This window comes from Metarhizium brunneum, chromosome 2 (assembly GCF_013426205.1).
Source record: "Metarhizium brunneum chromosome 2, complete sequence".
Lineage (NCBI taxonomy): Eukaryota > Fungi > Ascomycota > Sordariomycetes > Hypocreales > Clavicipitaceae > Metarhizium > Metarhizium brunneum.
The window spans coordinates 6,512,381-6,526,284 of record NC_089423.1 but is presented as its reverse complement, the minus strand read 5'-3'; the positions used below and the strand labels follow the sequence as shown (position 1 = coordinate 6,526,284).

General features: G+C 55.2%; 7 protein-coding genes across 7 annotated transcripts; 5 read left to right on the top strand and 2 right to left on the bottom strand.

The window, feature by feature from the left end:
• Nucleotides 1-1,292: 1,292 nt before the first annotated feature.
• On the top strand, nucleotides 1,293-1,860 carry G6M90_00g049350 (uncharacterized protein; the record flags this gene model as incomplete). The annotated part of the gene is made up of 3 exons (XM_014689558.2): nucleotides 1,293-1,458; nucleotides 1,523-1,691; nucleotides 1,767-1,860. The coding sequence occupies 3 exons, from the start codon at nucleotides 1,293-1,295 to the stop codon at nucleotides 1,858-1,860; spliced, it is 429 nt and encodes a 142-aa protein (XP_014545044.2).
• Nucleotides 1,861-2,984: 1,124 nt separating this feature from the next.
• On the top strand, nucleotides 2,985-3,731 carry G6M90_00g049340 (uncharacterized protein; the record flags this gene model as incomplete). Its single annotated transcript, XM_014689557.1, has 1 exon — nucleotides 2,985-3,731. One exon carries the CDS (start codon nucleotides 2,985-2,987, stop codon nucleotides 3,729-3,731), a length of 747 nt encoding a protein of 248 aa, XP_014545043.1.
• Nucleotides 3,732-4,152: 421 nt separating this feature from the next.
• On the top strand, nucleotides 4,153-5,313 carry G6M90_00g049330 (uncharacterized protein; the record flags this gene model as incomplete). The annotated part of the gene is made up of 3 exons (XM_014689556.1): nucleotides 4,153-4,294; nucleotides 4,398-4,579; nucleotides 4,630-5,313. The coding sequence occupies 3 exons, from the start codon at nucleotides 4,153-4,155 to the stop codon at nucleotides 5,311-5,313; spliced, it is 1,008 nt and encodes a 335-aa protein (XP_014545042.1).
• Nucleotides 5,314-5,473: 160 nt separating this feature from the next.
• On the bottom strand, nucleotides 5,474-6,536 carry I3ACR (NAD/NADP-dependent indole-3-acetaldehyde reductase; the record flags this gene model as incomplete). The annotated part of the gene is made up of 3 exons (XM_066130466.1): nucleotides 5,474-6,183; nucleotides 6,237-6,354; nucleotides 6,459-6,536. The coding sequence occupies 3 exons, from the start codon at nucleotides 6,534-6,536 to the stop codon at nucleotides 5,474-5,476; spliced, it is 906 nt and encodes a 301-aa protein (XP_065986462.1).
• An 884-nt stretch (nucleotides 6,537-7,420) lies between these two features.
• Nucleotides 7,421-9,392, top strand: G6M90_00g049310 (uncharacterized protein; the record flags this gene model as incomplete). The annotated part of the gene is made up of 2 exons (XM_014689554.1): nucleotides 7,421-8,395; nucleotides 8,469-9,392. The coding sequence occupies 2 exons, from the start codon at nucleotides 7,421-7,423 to the stop codon at nucleotides 9,390-9,392; spliced, it is 1,899 nt and encodes a 632-aa protein (XP_014545040.1).
• A 565-nt stretch (nucleotides 9,393-9,957) lies between these two features.
• Nucleotides 9,958-12,492, top strand: nuo78 (NADH-ubiquinone oxidoreductase subunit; the record flags this gene model as incomplete). Its single annotated transcript, XM_066130465.1, has 6 exons — nucleotides 9,958-10,072; nucleotides 10,134-10,157; nucleotides 10,215-10,266; nucleotides 10,327-10,341; nucleotides 10,405-12,309; nucleotides 12,375-12,492. 6 exons carry the CDS (start codon nucleotides 9,958-9,960, stop codon nucleotides 12,490-12,492), a joined length of 2,229 nt encoding a protein of 742 aa, XP_065986472.1.
• A 304-nt stretch (nucleotides 12,493-12,796) lies between these two features.
• G6M90_00g049290 (uncharacterized protein) lies at nucleotides 12,797-13,396 on the bottom strand (the record flags this gene model as incomplete). The annotated part of the gene is made up of 1 exon (XM_014689552.1): nucleotides 12,797-13,396. One exon carries the CDS (start codon nucleotides 13,394-13,396, stop codon nucleotides 12,797-12,799), a length of 600 nt encoding a protein of 199 aa, XP_014545038.1.
• Between the last annotated feature and the right edge of the window lie 508 nt (nucleotides 13,397-13,904).

Below are 13,904 nucleotides of genomic sequence, written 5' to 3'. Positions count from 1 at the left end.
CATGCGTCCAGACTGCAGACTGGCCTTTCGTACCGTGGCTCAACTTTCATTCACAGATTCATGCTCAAGGCTAGGGTCTGGAACACAATGGCCTTGCTTTCACTCATGCGCAGTCTCCTTTTGGCCCCTCAGACTCCGAACTTGCTTCTTCTGATTGAGACTCGCTCTAAACAGCGTGGTGTTCCTGTCAATACAGCTACCAAGCCACGCTGTTTAGAAAATCTTGCTGCCCAGTCCAGCCCTGGGGAATCGGAGAATCATCTCGCATAGCACCATTTGCTGATGCTGACGTTCGAGTATAACGGAGGAGTTACTCTGTGGTGTAGTTGAGAAGGTCCTGGGAGCACCATGGATAGAACGGTCACTTTGGCAAAAAGAACGCGCTCTAATTGAACAGCGACTATACCCCCTTGTATTTTCGTTTACATTCACCAAAACTCAAAGAAAAACGAAAATGTCAGTGGGTGTCGAGGCACACATCACTCTGCTCTCTTGCGGCAATGAGAATAGTCTACATGGCATTCCAGACTTTCACATGTAAACCTCGAGTAACCGAGAGCTTTTTAAATGCAGCTCTCTTTTTGGATGGTGCTTGAAATGCATAACAAGACTTGCGGTGTGGTGTGCTGCACGAGAGAGCAGGACGCCACATCGTAAAGTGCAGGACTCGGTTTGAACACTCGCAAAACTCAGTCATTATTCCCACGAGCATACAATCAGGCACTCCATGAGACCTGAAAATTCATGCTCCTCGTTTGTCGCGTTGGGCTGATCGGGCCAGTACATTCTTTGAACACACGACGCCAGACAGTAGGGGGGAACGTACAAAGACGCACGGCGTGTCCTTGAATAGCTACGAACAAGATAAGCTGCTGCTTTGTGAATCAGATGTGATAGCATTCATCTATGAACATGTGGAATATGAAACACCATGCACGTACTGGAAGCTGCATGCATGTGTCGTTTCCAGGAGGCTCCGTATTTCCACTCACTTCTCATTTCGAGCTTCATTGCCAGTCTTACTCGTGCTGACTTGGTGGGCGGCAGAGATGATGAACAGCCTGGACTCGTGGGCTCATGAAATGACAGAGTGGGGGAGTGGTGGAATAATAGAATGATAGAACCGTCTATATAATGGCTCTCTTTCTTCCTCCAGTTTGAGGTTTCATCTCTGGCCACGGACAACCTCACGAAATACCGTTCAACACACACACACACACACAGTTACTCATACACATACGCATACACACCTTCAGCCAGGGCAGTCACGACAAGTTTCTCGCACTATCACCATGCCAGACCGCCCGAACACATCTTCCTCCACCTCCTCCGAGGAGCCACTAAATGCTGAACCAGTACCCAACTGGGACGACCGCAGCCCCCTTTTCAGCATCCGGCTATGCGTAGACAACATGTCGAGCTTTCCTAGTTTAGAAGCCGATGTAAAGTCGATGTTCTGTAAGTAGCGATTGCGATTCAAAAGGAGAGTCGGGCATGTAACTAATATGTAAATGACATACAGATCCAGAGGCTCCATATCCAAGCATGATTGAAGTCCAAAAATGGCAACATGGGCCAATGTTTGGCGTTGTTTTAACGTGGGACGGAGCTCGATTCAATAATGAACCACTTAAACCCAGAGTCGTTTGGAACCTTGCTGTGCAGCATATGGGGGACTTTGATATTGTGGAGTGAGTGGAAATTAAATCATCTTTTATTTGGGACGACTACGGCATCTTGTTCCGAGGCTAACATGTTATATATAGAATAAAGTACGAGTTTCCCGACCGCCAAACACCCTGCCCCAGTGGCTGGGAGCCGATGGAGCAGGCAATCTTTCTCACACAATGGACCTGTTGAGTCAACAACAGCAACGTAGCCGAGTGGGATCCGGGTGCTCTTCTAGCTCAAGATTCAGACGTCAACTCTTGGGCACCGTGTCTACGCACGTGGCCGGCTCTCACGGCTCTCTCTTTCTCTCTCCCTCCGTGGCGGAGGCGCATGATCGGTGTACGCCAGCAAATGTTGATCAGAACGTGACGGCATATCACGTTTGCCTTTAATACGGAGCTTCCTTTCTGCGACTACATTTCGTGAGATGCCACGACTACTGCCGAGTTAATAGGCTGTTACGCCAAGATGGGGGAGAGAAAATCCGGCTGGGAAGTTTTTTTTCTTTTTCCACGTCTTGTTGGATTTCAATGGGTTGCATTTCTGTGGTTGAGATTTGGTAGACTTTAAGGGGAGATTGGTGGAATGTACGGCATGGGGTTTTTCTTCCTGGTACCTTGGGGAACGGCCCGAGCCGAAATCTCTAAGAGTGCGACCTTTTTTCTTCTGTTCTTGATGGATGTGGTTCAGGGAGTCTGGATCGAGTTTTGGAGATTAATACGACACTTGGATTGCCAACTTCAAATCACCTATTTCACTTTACACTACACTAGTAGTTGCATTTCGAATTGTGATTGATACGGTTCCGGGTCATTCATACAAAATATGCAGTTAAATGGCACAGTTACCTGCCAAGAGGAATTCTAGCATGGAGGCGAAGCCGTAGCCGTTGACTGGATGAATTGTAGTTGACGCATGTCGTCGTGCAGCCTGCAGATGTTGCCTAAACCAAGTAATAAGTGGGCGGCCCGAGTTGCCGCATCTAGATCGGGAAAATGCACCCGCAACTTTAATTGAGTCGTGCATAAATGCGCGCCCTGTGTCAACATCCCGCCAAGTTCCGTCAATGTGGAGCCTCGCGCTAGTTTGTGATGTGGTGTTCAAGGTGCGTTGACATGAGAAACCGCACGGCGGCAGTCAATATAAATACTATACCTCAGTACCGGCCAATACGCAGATGTGCCTGAAATAACTACAAAGCACAAAATTCAGTCGCTTCCGTTGAAAACGCTGCACCCCCCAGCCTACTGCCTCATCTTGCCATCTTTAATTTCCCCTTCAGTAACCCCCATCAGCCTCACAGACCCTCCACAATGGGCAGCACATCCGCCGCTCACAAAATACTGCAGTCGGCGCACGTCGCCCCCGAAATCTACAAGCTACGACCCGACTACCGCGCCCTGCTCATGGTCGTCGAGGGCATCCCCCCCGGCCCCAGCGACGACAGCAGCGAGGCCCTCCTCCTCGAAGCCGAAGCCTCGGCCAAGCACCTGCTGGCCGAGCACGCCGTCACCGAGGTCCCGCACATCGCCGCATGGCGCGAAACGTACAGGGCCTTTGGGGCGAAGCCGCAAAAGACGCGCAACAGCCTCGAGGCGCTCACCCGCCGCGCCGCAGCGGCCGGTGGCCTGCCACGCATGAACCGCCTGACGGACATGTACAACGCCGTCTCGGTGAAGCACCAGGTTCCCCTGGGCGGCGAGGACCTCGACAAGTACGACGGGGCGCCGTTTCTGACCCGCGCCAGCGGCCGGGAGGAGTTCCGCAGCCTGGCCGGCGGCGAGGCGCAGGTCGAGTGCGCCGCGCCCGGGGAGCCCGTCTGGTGCGACGATGCCGGCGTCACTTGCCGCCGCTGGAACTGGCGGCAGGGCCCGCGGACGGCGCTGACTGACGATACGACGCGCGTGCTGTTTATCCTGGATGCGCTGGGGCCGCTTTCGGATGAGGCTTTGGGGAGGGCCGCCGAGGAGCTTGCTCTGGCGTTGGGGCGGTTGTCTCCGGAGGTGCGGGTTGCGCAGAGAATGCTGAGTGCTTTGGATGCAGCCGGGGGTGGTTCGTGATGTCACTTTGTGTGAACATTGGAGGCTTGGAGGTAGAGGCTGGGAGCAGTAGTCAGCGGGTAGTCTTGACTCTTGACAATGTGGGGATCCATCACGGTGGATTCGGTGTCTCAATCTCGGATGATTGTAGATGATGTAAACCTGCTTTAAATGCCCTTGTCAATGACGTAGTTTCTCCAATATTGTCTCAAAATGAAGGTTGGACGCTTTGAATGCTTGATGTTGTGAGACCTGGAGGCACAGGCACCAGTTGACCAGTTGTGCAGCCGCAGAACTCGGTAGGAGTGGAGACCTTAGGCTACAAGCACTGTGCTTCAATGTTGCTGCACTTGAGAGCAGGTCTGGTCCGCCTACAAAGATTCAGGCCTTCCCGTGACAGCTGAACGGATTCGACTTCTTCACATATTTCTCACACAATACCATGGCCCCCACACGCATTCTCAAATTCTCCCAAAGCGAAAACGAATCATCATATGTCCTCGTCCAAGTTTCGTCAAAGGGCTCAAAGCCACTGGACCTGAAATTGGTCGGCACAGAAGGCGAGGCGCCCTACGTGTGTTCATGTGAGTGAACAGTAGCCCGCGCCTTTGTCCCCAACACTCTCGCCCATCCCATATACACGGACAAAAAAAAATACATGCAGGAACTTTACTAAATCCATCCCAGTACGGCATGACCGTGTTGCATCTCTCCGCGTCAAAAACTGCCCCGTCTCCGAAGCCGAATGGCAGACCATACTGCAGTCCGTCTTCGAGCAGCAGCCGCTTCCAGATATCCAGGCATCCGCCACCGTGCAAAGCGGATCGTCGGTGTCTCTCACCATCCGGAAACAAGTCCAAGGCATCACTGTACGTGCTTACCCCGTCTCTCACATAATTGCCAAACCTAAGTCTTGCAGCAACGTCTCGGCGCCATCACGCTCACCCACGATGGGGGCGAGGCCATCGAGCTGTTTGAATGGTGCGCCACGTCCGTCGACGCCGTCACCCAAACCAATGCAGCCGCGTCCGCGTCTGACGCCCGGGTCCGAGACCTGCAAACTGCTGTGGGTGAGCTCAAGTCCCAGCTGGATGAGCTGGTCGCCGCCAAGCAGGAGGACGAGGTGGTGCTGCTGCAAAAGTTTCGAGATTTGCTCAACGAGAAGAAGGTCAAGATTCGGGAGCAGCAGAAGATCATTACGGACTTGTCTGCGAATGACGCCCCCCGGGAAGAAGTAGACGAGGTGGACGAGGTGGACGAGGTACAGACTGCCAAGAGGGGGAGGAAGGCGCCCAAGAGAAAGGCCCAGGCTGTTGAGAATGAGTCCCCCGAGGAGGATGTCGATATGACGGCTGAGAAGGGGGAGTCGGAGGATGAGGATGCGGAGAGTACGACGGAGGCGACGGCCTCTGTGGCCAATGACGAGGACGAGGACGAGGACGAGGACGAGGACATGGACATGGACAGGACGGCGGACGAAGCGGCACGGGAGCCATTACCGCCACAAAAGACACAGGGTGCACCTCCGCCGCCGCGGGCTCTGCCGTTTCAAAAGAAGAAGCAGGCAGTCGCTGCGGATGATTCGGACGACGATGAACTATGAGGTTGGGGGCTCGGGAAGCTGCCATATCCTCGAGGGTGTATGCTAGGCATCACGAATTTCTCCCAACACATATAATTTACAAAGGTAAAAACAATATTCATGTTTGTTTTCCCACGGCAAATACTACTGTCCTATGTGGGAATTAATCGACAGCCTTGCCTTACCGCCTGTCATCCGGGCCAAATTTGTTCAACCAAAAACCACGAAAGTGATACCGGTTGCCCACCTCCGCTATCCGCGCCACCTCCTCCTGCGTGAGCTCAAACGTACCCAACTTGGCCAGATAGTCCTGCAGCCGGCCCTTATTCGAGCTCGTCGTGAGCGCAACCAGGCCCTGGTCCAAGATCCACCTCAGTCCAATCTCAGACTCGGAAACGCCATACTTGCCCGCCAGCTCCGACCACACGGCGTCAATGGGCCCGCCCTTGGCCCTCGTCAGCGGAAGCAACGGGCCGTAGCACGAAACAGCAATGTTGTGCTTCTTGTGGAAGGCGACCAGGTCGCCGTGCTGGAGGTACGGGTGGTACTCGATCTGGTTGATGGCCGGGACCACCTTGGCCGTCTGAAGGATGACCTCGACGTGCTCCTGGAGGAAGTTGGAGACGCCGATGGACTTGGCCTTGCCCGAGGCCTTGATGGCCTCGAGGTCGGCCCACTTCTGCTGCAGCTCCTCGTGCGAGGCGGCGAACCAGGGCCCGTGGAGGAGGTAGAGGTCGACGTGGTCGAGGCCCAGCTTCTGGAGGGACAGCTCGAAGGCTTCCTGCGTGGGCTTTTGCTGCTCGCCGTGCGCCTTGGTGGTGACGAAGAGCTGGCTTCTGGGGACGCCGGACGCCTTGATGGCCGCGCCGAGCTCTTCTTCGTTTCCGTACACTGGGCTCTTGTTAGTGCGTCTGGTGTGCTGGTGGGGGCGTGGCTGCGCTTGCCCTCTGCTCCATCAAGGTGGTGATATCCGAGGTCTATGGCCGTCTTGGTGATGGCGACGACGGACTGGTCGTAGCCCGAGGTGCTCTTGTAGTTGGCGGTTCCGAGGCCGTATGCGAGCTGTGATTTTATTAGTATCCAGTGGATTTGAATATCCGACAAGAGGGGTGTGGGAAGGGGGCCAGGAGAAAGAGTGAACCGTGTCATGCTCGCTGGGTACTTACCACTGGGATCTCATTGCCGTCGTTGAGCTTTAGGGTTGGTGGGAACGAGCCCTTGGAAGCTGTGTCACTTGAGGCCATGTTGTTGGACTTGTATGAGAGTAGGAGCGTGGTTTGGTAATGTAGAGCTTTTGGAGGATGAGGCTACTGATATATAGGACGAGAAGAAAATGAGCAGAGCACAGTCGCAATGTGCCAAGTCGTTGAACATATTGCGACATGATACTGACGGCTCCCCGCAACAGTGGAGGCCGGGCTAGTTATGTAACTGCCGCGCGCCAACGTCGGAACCGGAGTTAAGAACGGAAACATGGCGTGTTACAAATACAAGCCCGACTATGGAGAGGGTGACACAGTAAGTCACGCAACTCACCTTGTTTTTTTCTCTCATTTCTTCCTCTTCCTCAAGTCCGGATGCAGGTGTATGATGTGGAAATTAAGCCGATGGAGTTGATGCATGCAAGCACGGCAGGCACTGATATGATATATTGTAGGGTAAGCATCTGGTCGGAACCGACGTTGACGGCAAATGGTCATCTGGCGGATAAGTCTGGAAAAGCTTGTAAATGGCTGGGTTTCTATTACCGATGATTACTTCATCTACCTACTTATCCTCTCTAACATTTGCCTTGTATTTTCATTTTTTAATTTACTCAACTTGCTGCGCAGTGCCGCTTACACACACACGGTGCATGTCCAAACGCCCGCAATGTGGGGCTGAAATGATGTTATCCATCCGGGCCGACACCGTCGCATTGACGTCAACCCTCCAGTCTACCAGGCAACTACATAGCCACCGGACCGCAGGAGCAGCAGTCTCTGGAACATGATCCACCGCCGAGCCTTGCACTGATCCAAGCCCATCCCAAGCTCGTGCAGCAGCGAAACCCAAGGCTGAACCTCCGTCGATGCTATACCGCGCAGTTGTGCGAAGAGCTGTTCCGCGACTCCGAGCTCCGTTCATCATGGCCGTGAACCACTCGACGGCCGTAGGCGCCACGCTTCAAGACCTCCCCAAGTCGTGGCACTTTACCGAATCCCTACCGCCCGATTCGGCCTTCCCAACACCCGCCGACTCGCACAAGACACCCCGCGATCAGATCCTGCCGAGGCAAGTCCGCAACGCCCTGTTCACCTGGGTCCGGCCGGAGCAGCAGAAAGACCCGGAGCTGTTGGCCGTGAGCCCAGCCGCCCTCCGCGACATCGGCATCAAGGCCGGAGAGGACAAGACGGACGACTTTCGACAGCTTGCCGCGGGCAACAAGCTGTACGGATGGGACGAGGACAAGCTGCAGGGCGGCTACCCGTGGGCGCAGTGCTACGGCGGCTTCCAGTTTGGCCAGTGGGCCGGCCAGCTGGGCGACGGGCGCGCCATATCCCTCTTCGAGTCGCGGAACCCGGACACGGGCAAGAGGTACGAGCTGCAGCTCAAGGGCGCCGGCCTGACGCCGTACTCGCGCTTCGCCGACGGCAAGGCCGTCCTGCGCTCCAGCATCCGCGAGTTCGTCGTGTCCGAGGCCCTCAACGCCCTCGGCATACCCTCCACCCGCGCGCTGTCCCTCACCCTCCTCCCGCACTCCAAGGTTCTGCGCGAGACCGTCGAGCCGGGGGCCATTGTGCTGCGCTTCGCGGAGTCTTGGCTGCGCCTGGGCAACTTTGACATTCTGCGCGCCCGGGGCGACCGCGACTTGATACGGAGGCTGGCCACGTATGTCGCCGAGGACGTCTTTGGCGGCTGGGAGAAGCTGCCTGCGCGGCTGGAGGATCCCGAGAAGCCTGGGGAGTCGCCTGTCCCGGGGCGTGGAGTGCCGGAGAAGGAACTCCAGGGGCCTGCTGAGACGGCTGAGAATAGGTTCACCCGGCTGTATCGCGAGATTGCGCGCCGCAGCGCCAAGACGGTGGCCGCCTGGCAGGCGTACGGCTTTATGAATGGTGTTTTGGTAAGTCCGGTTGAGCGTGATGGATGACCTTGACGTCTGGCAGGTGGAACTGACTATTTTTTTTTCTTGGCAGAATACTGATAATACGTCTGTATATGGCCTCTCGATAGACTTTGGCCCGTTTGCATTCATGGACAATTTCGACCCGTCGTATACGCCAAACCACGACGATCATATGCTACGATATAGTTATAGAAATCAGCCCACCATTATTTGGTGGAATCTTGTACGATTCGGCGAGGCTGTTGGGGAGTTGATGGGCGCGGCAGGGCTTGCTGACGATGCCGCCTTCATATCGGAGGGCGTCAAGGAAGACCAGCAGGAGGAAGTCATATCACGAGCGGAGAAGCTCATCATGCAAACCGGCGATGAGTACAAGGAGGTCTTTCTGGGAGAGTACAAGAGATTGATGACGCTCAGGCTGGGCCTGCGGGAACGCAAACCCGCTGATTTTGATGAGCTACTGAGTCCGGCTCTCGACACCCTTGAAGCCCTAGAACTCGACTTCAACCACTTCTTCCGTCGACTTAGCAATGTCAAATTGGCAGAGGTGTCCTCGCCGGAAGGGAGAAGGGAAAAGGCTGCCGTCTTCTTCCACACGGAGGGACCGCCGAGTACCGTGAGTGAGGATGAGGCTCGCGACCGTATCGCGAAATGGTTGGACAAGTGGCATGCTCGCGTGGTGGAGGACTGGAAAGATGGGGAACTAGTGTCGGACGAAAAGGACCAGGAGAGAATTGAGGCCATGAAACGAGTAAATCCAAACTTCGTTCCTAGGGGCTGGGTCTTGGATGAGGTTATTCGGCGAGTCGAGAAGGAAGGAGAGCGAGATGTTCTGAACCGCATCATGCACATGGCCCTGAACCCGTTCGAAGACGGGTGGCATGGCAAGACAGTTGATGGTGTTGCATACAAAGGGGATGCCGAGGAGGAACAAAGATGGGTTGGCGAGGTTCCTCGACCGGGACGGCTCATGCAGTGCAGCTGTAGCTCATAGCGAGTTTTTCAACATATCATAGCCCTCTAAAGACACATCCCTATCCAACCACCACGACCAACTCTTGCGAGTTTCAATCTACACATATCATTGCCAAGGGTAAAGTCATTTGATGGAATGTAACGACCGGCGGTAAGAGGCAGCGCTCATCGAGATTAATTTCTCTCCCATGCTTCCATAATCGGCGTACTGAAAATTTTCTCTGGGGCACAAGATAGAGGAAGACTCGACTGAAGACATCGCGTCCACTGGTGCGGATGCGAAGCTCAAGCTCACCTACAATAAAATGTGCTCGTGTACAATTAATTTGGAAAGAGAAAAAAGAGAGCTTGCAGCTCCGCAAATTTCGGACGAAGTTTATGGTGGATTCGATTGGAGGTTCCGGCCTCAGGCATTCACCCACCGGCAGCTAGCCAATCAGAGCGCATGTAAATTAATCGGTGTTTTGTGGATCATTGCTAATGCTTCCGCTCGGCCACTTCTCTTCCAGACGTCAATGATTGAGCCTTTATTTCGCTGCAACGCCTTGCATTGTCTATTCCCTTTATTCCGTCAAGGCGACACGATGCTCCGACAGTCTCTGGCACGTTCGGCTTGGCGGACAAGCAGGCGGACCGTCAACGCCTCGCGGACCTTCGCTACCACCCCCAGACGCCAGGCGGAGGTTGAACTGACAGTTGGTGAGCAGCTTTTTGCCCTGCCCTGCCATTGACGCCCGCACACGTGCTAACGCCATGCTAGATGGAAAGAAAGTTTCGATCGAAGGTACGAGATGACTATTGTAGAAGGTCTGGCGCCAATTGTTGTTGACCCGGAGTGTAGCTGGTTCTGCCCTGATCCAAGCGTGCGAGAAAGCAGGCGTTACGATTCCTAGGTGAGTGCGGGCCCCAGGAGATGCCACCCGGTCAAGGAAGATTGCTAACGGTTGAATTAGATATTGCTACCATGAGTACGATTCCCCGTTTGATTAGCCGATGCCGAACACGAGCCCCCCCTAACAAATGTGTTACAGAAAACTCATGATTGCCGGAAACTGCCGAATGTGCCTGGTTGAGGTCGAAAAAGCCCCCAAGCCCGTGGCCTCATGTGCCTGGCCAGTGCAGCCCGGCATGGTCGTCAAGACCAACTCACCCATTACTCACAAGGCCCGGGAGGGTGTCATGGAATTCTTGCTCGCCAACCACCCGCTCGACTGCCCCATTTGCGACCAGGGAGGCGAGTGTGATCTCCAGGACCAGTCTATGCGATACGGAGCCGACCGCGGCCGATTCCACGAGATTGGCGGCAAGCGTGCCGTCGAAGACAAGAATATCGGACCGCTGATCAAGACGTCGATGAACCGATGCATCCACTGCACTCGATGTGTCCGATTTGCCAACGACATCGCTGGTGCTCCTGAGCTCGGCTCTACCGGCCGCGGCAACGACTTGCAGATTGGTACCTACCTTGAGCAGAGTCTGGATTCTGAGCTTTCTGGAAACGTCATCGACCTCTGCCCCGTCGGTGCTTTGACCTCTAAACCCTACGCCTTCCGTGCCCGACCCTGGGAGCTGAAACACACCGAGTCCATTGATGTTCTCGACGGCCTCGGTTCCAACATTCGTGTCGACTCTCGGGGTTTGGAGGTTATGCGTATTACCCCGCGTCTCAACGATGATGTGAACGAGGAATGGATCAATGACAAGACCCGATTTGCCTGCGATGGTCTCAAGACCCAGCGACTGACCATGCCTTTGATTCGTCGCGAGGGCAAGTTCGAGCCCGCTGACTGGGAAGAGGCCCTTGCTGAGGTTGCCAGGGCCTGGGCGGCCAAGAAGCCCCAGGGCAACGAGTTCAAGATCATCTCTGGTGCTTTGACCGAGGTCGAGTCCTTGGTTGTCGCCAAGGACATGGCCAACAAGCTTGGATCCGACAATCTCGCCCTCGACACTCCCACCGGTAGCCAGCCTATTGCCCACGGAGTCGATGTTCGATCCAACTATCTGTTCAACTCACGTATCTGGGGCATTGAGGAGGCCGACTGCATCCTGATTGTTGGCAGCAACCCCCGACACGAGGCCGCCGTCTTGAACGCCCGCATTCGCAAGCAGTGGCTGCGATCCGACCTCGAGATTGGTGTTGTTGGTGAGACGTGGGATTCTACCTTTGAGTTTGAGAACCTCGGAACCGACCATGCCGCCCTGAAGAAGGCCCTCGCCGGCCCCTTCGGCAAGAAGCTACAGGCTGCCAAGAGGCCCATGATTATCGTTGGCTCTGGTGTTACCGACCATGCTGATGCCAAGGCCTTCTACGAGACTGTTGGTGCCTTTGTTGAGAAGAACGCTGCAAATTTTACCACTCCTGAATGGGATGGCTACAACGTTCTGCAGAGAGAAGCTTCAAGAGCCGGTGCTTTCGAAGTTGGCTTCACGACGCCTTCAGCCGAGGTTGCCCAGACCAAGCCCAAGTTCGTCTGGTTGCTGGGTGCTGATGAGTTCAACGAGGCCGACATCCCTCAGGATGCCTTTGTAGTCTACCAGGGCCACCACGGTGACCGTGGCGCTCAGATTGCCGACATCATCCTGCCGGGCGCTGCTTACACGGAAAAGGCCGGTACTTATATCAACACCGAGGGCCGTGTCCAGACCACACGTGCTGCCACTTCTCTACCGGGCGCTTCCCGCACTGACTGGAAGATCCTCCGCGCTGCCAGTGAATTCCTGGATGTGTCTCTACCTTATGACGACCTCGCTGCTGTTCGGGACCGTATGATTGAGGTTTCACCGGCCCTGGCTGCGTATGACATTGTTGAGCCCGTTGCCCTTCGACAGCTTAGCAAGGTTCAGTTGGTGGATCAGAACAAGGGGTCAAAGGCTACTGGAGAGCCTTTGAAGAAGGTTATCGACAACTTTTATTTCACAGACGTCATCTCTAGAAGGTATGTTTGAAGTCAAATCGCTCTGATTGCTGAGTTCCAGCTGCTAACTACTTTCTTTTTCTCAGTTCACCAACCATGGCACGCTGCTCCGCGTCCAAAGCTACGGGTGACCCCAGGACAAACTTTATGGCTCCTGGAATGGAGGAAGATAAGCCCATGGGCCAGGTTGCTTATGGAGTGTAAGAAGACTCTGTCGGCTGTACCAAATTAAAAAGATTCCATTTGTCAGCTTCGGTGGTTGCTGGTGTCTCTTGTACATATATGACGGCGGGCTAGGAGAAGAGTGAGTAGTTGGGGTAAATAATTACCATATTTTCAGTACTGCGCATGTGTTTATTCTCTTCTTTCCTCTTCTTCTTTTTTCGTGATGCTCTACCAGCCGTCTCCCCATCTCGCGCCGTACCTTTACCCTTCATCAACCATAGGTCAGTCCTTGCCCCTTCCCACAAAGGCGTTTCTCGCCGCGCATCTACTCCCACCGCACGAATTACTTCTCCTCGTCGCGTTCCCGCTCCCGCTCACGCTCACGCTCCCTCCGTTCCTCCCTCTCCAGCGCCTCCTCATACCGAGCCCTCACCCTCCCGACGTGCTCCCCGAACCCCTTCAAGTCGGCCATGGTCCTGGCCACCGTCCTCAGCACCTCCCTTTCCCCCCACTCGCGGGGTCCCGAGACGAGCCAGCCCGAAAAGTCGGGCGTCCGCGGCAGCTCCCTGTCCGCGCCGGGCTCCCACGGCGCCTGCATGTTGGCGACCATGGCGGCCTTGTCCGCGGCGCTGACGACCCTGCTCCTGGGCGGGGGCAACGGCGCGCCCGCCTGCGCCGCCTCCTGGATCTCGGCGTCGCGCGACACCCGGCGGCACTCCTGCTCCGTCAGCGCGAGGATGTTGGCGCGCACGTGGGCCGAGTGCGCGTCCAGCGCGGCCATAGACTCGCGGATCTGGGCGGCGCGCGTGGCCGGCGGCGGCGTGTGGGTGAAGAAGGCGCCTGTTACGGGGACGAAGATGGCCGGCAGGAGCGTGGTGAGCGGTGGGATGTCGTTTTGGAGGCCTGCCGTGGAGGAGGGCGTTGGTGGTTTTGGGGTGGACATTTTCTTTTTCTTTTTTGGGGAATTGTATCGAGGTTTCGGTTATCTAATGGTTGGAGTGGAAGAGTTGGAGAGGACAGGAGATGAGAAGGCGTGTTGGTATGGGGAGGTAGTGATTTGGGTAGACGTGGAATCAGATGCGTTTGACGGCCGTGAGCAGCTGCGGCGGCTGTCGAGTTGCCCGTTTGATGGGAGAACTGGCTGGCGTCCGAGTTGACTTGGGTACGGGGGGACTGTTCAACATGCACAACTTCATCATGCCTGAGCTCATTTGCGTCTGGGGTTGGTAGATGGGCGACATGCGCCATGTTCCTTCTATTTGGATTTATTTCTTAGCCTTGAGCACGGCTGATAACACAATTACCTCCTGGTATAACTTGTACATGTAAATCCTCATGAGTCGTCTATTAAACAGAATAAAGATCCCACCAGACCTCTTAAAGACAGCTTACCTGGTGCTGAGCGCTAGAGGCAGATCTAGCGTTTCTGCACAAGCAGAGCCTGGTTTTGA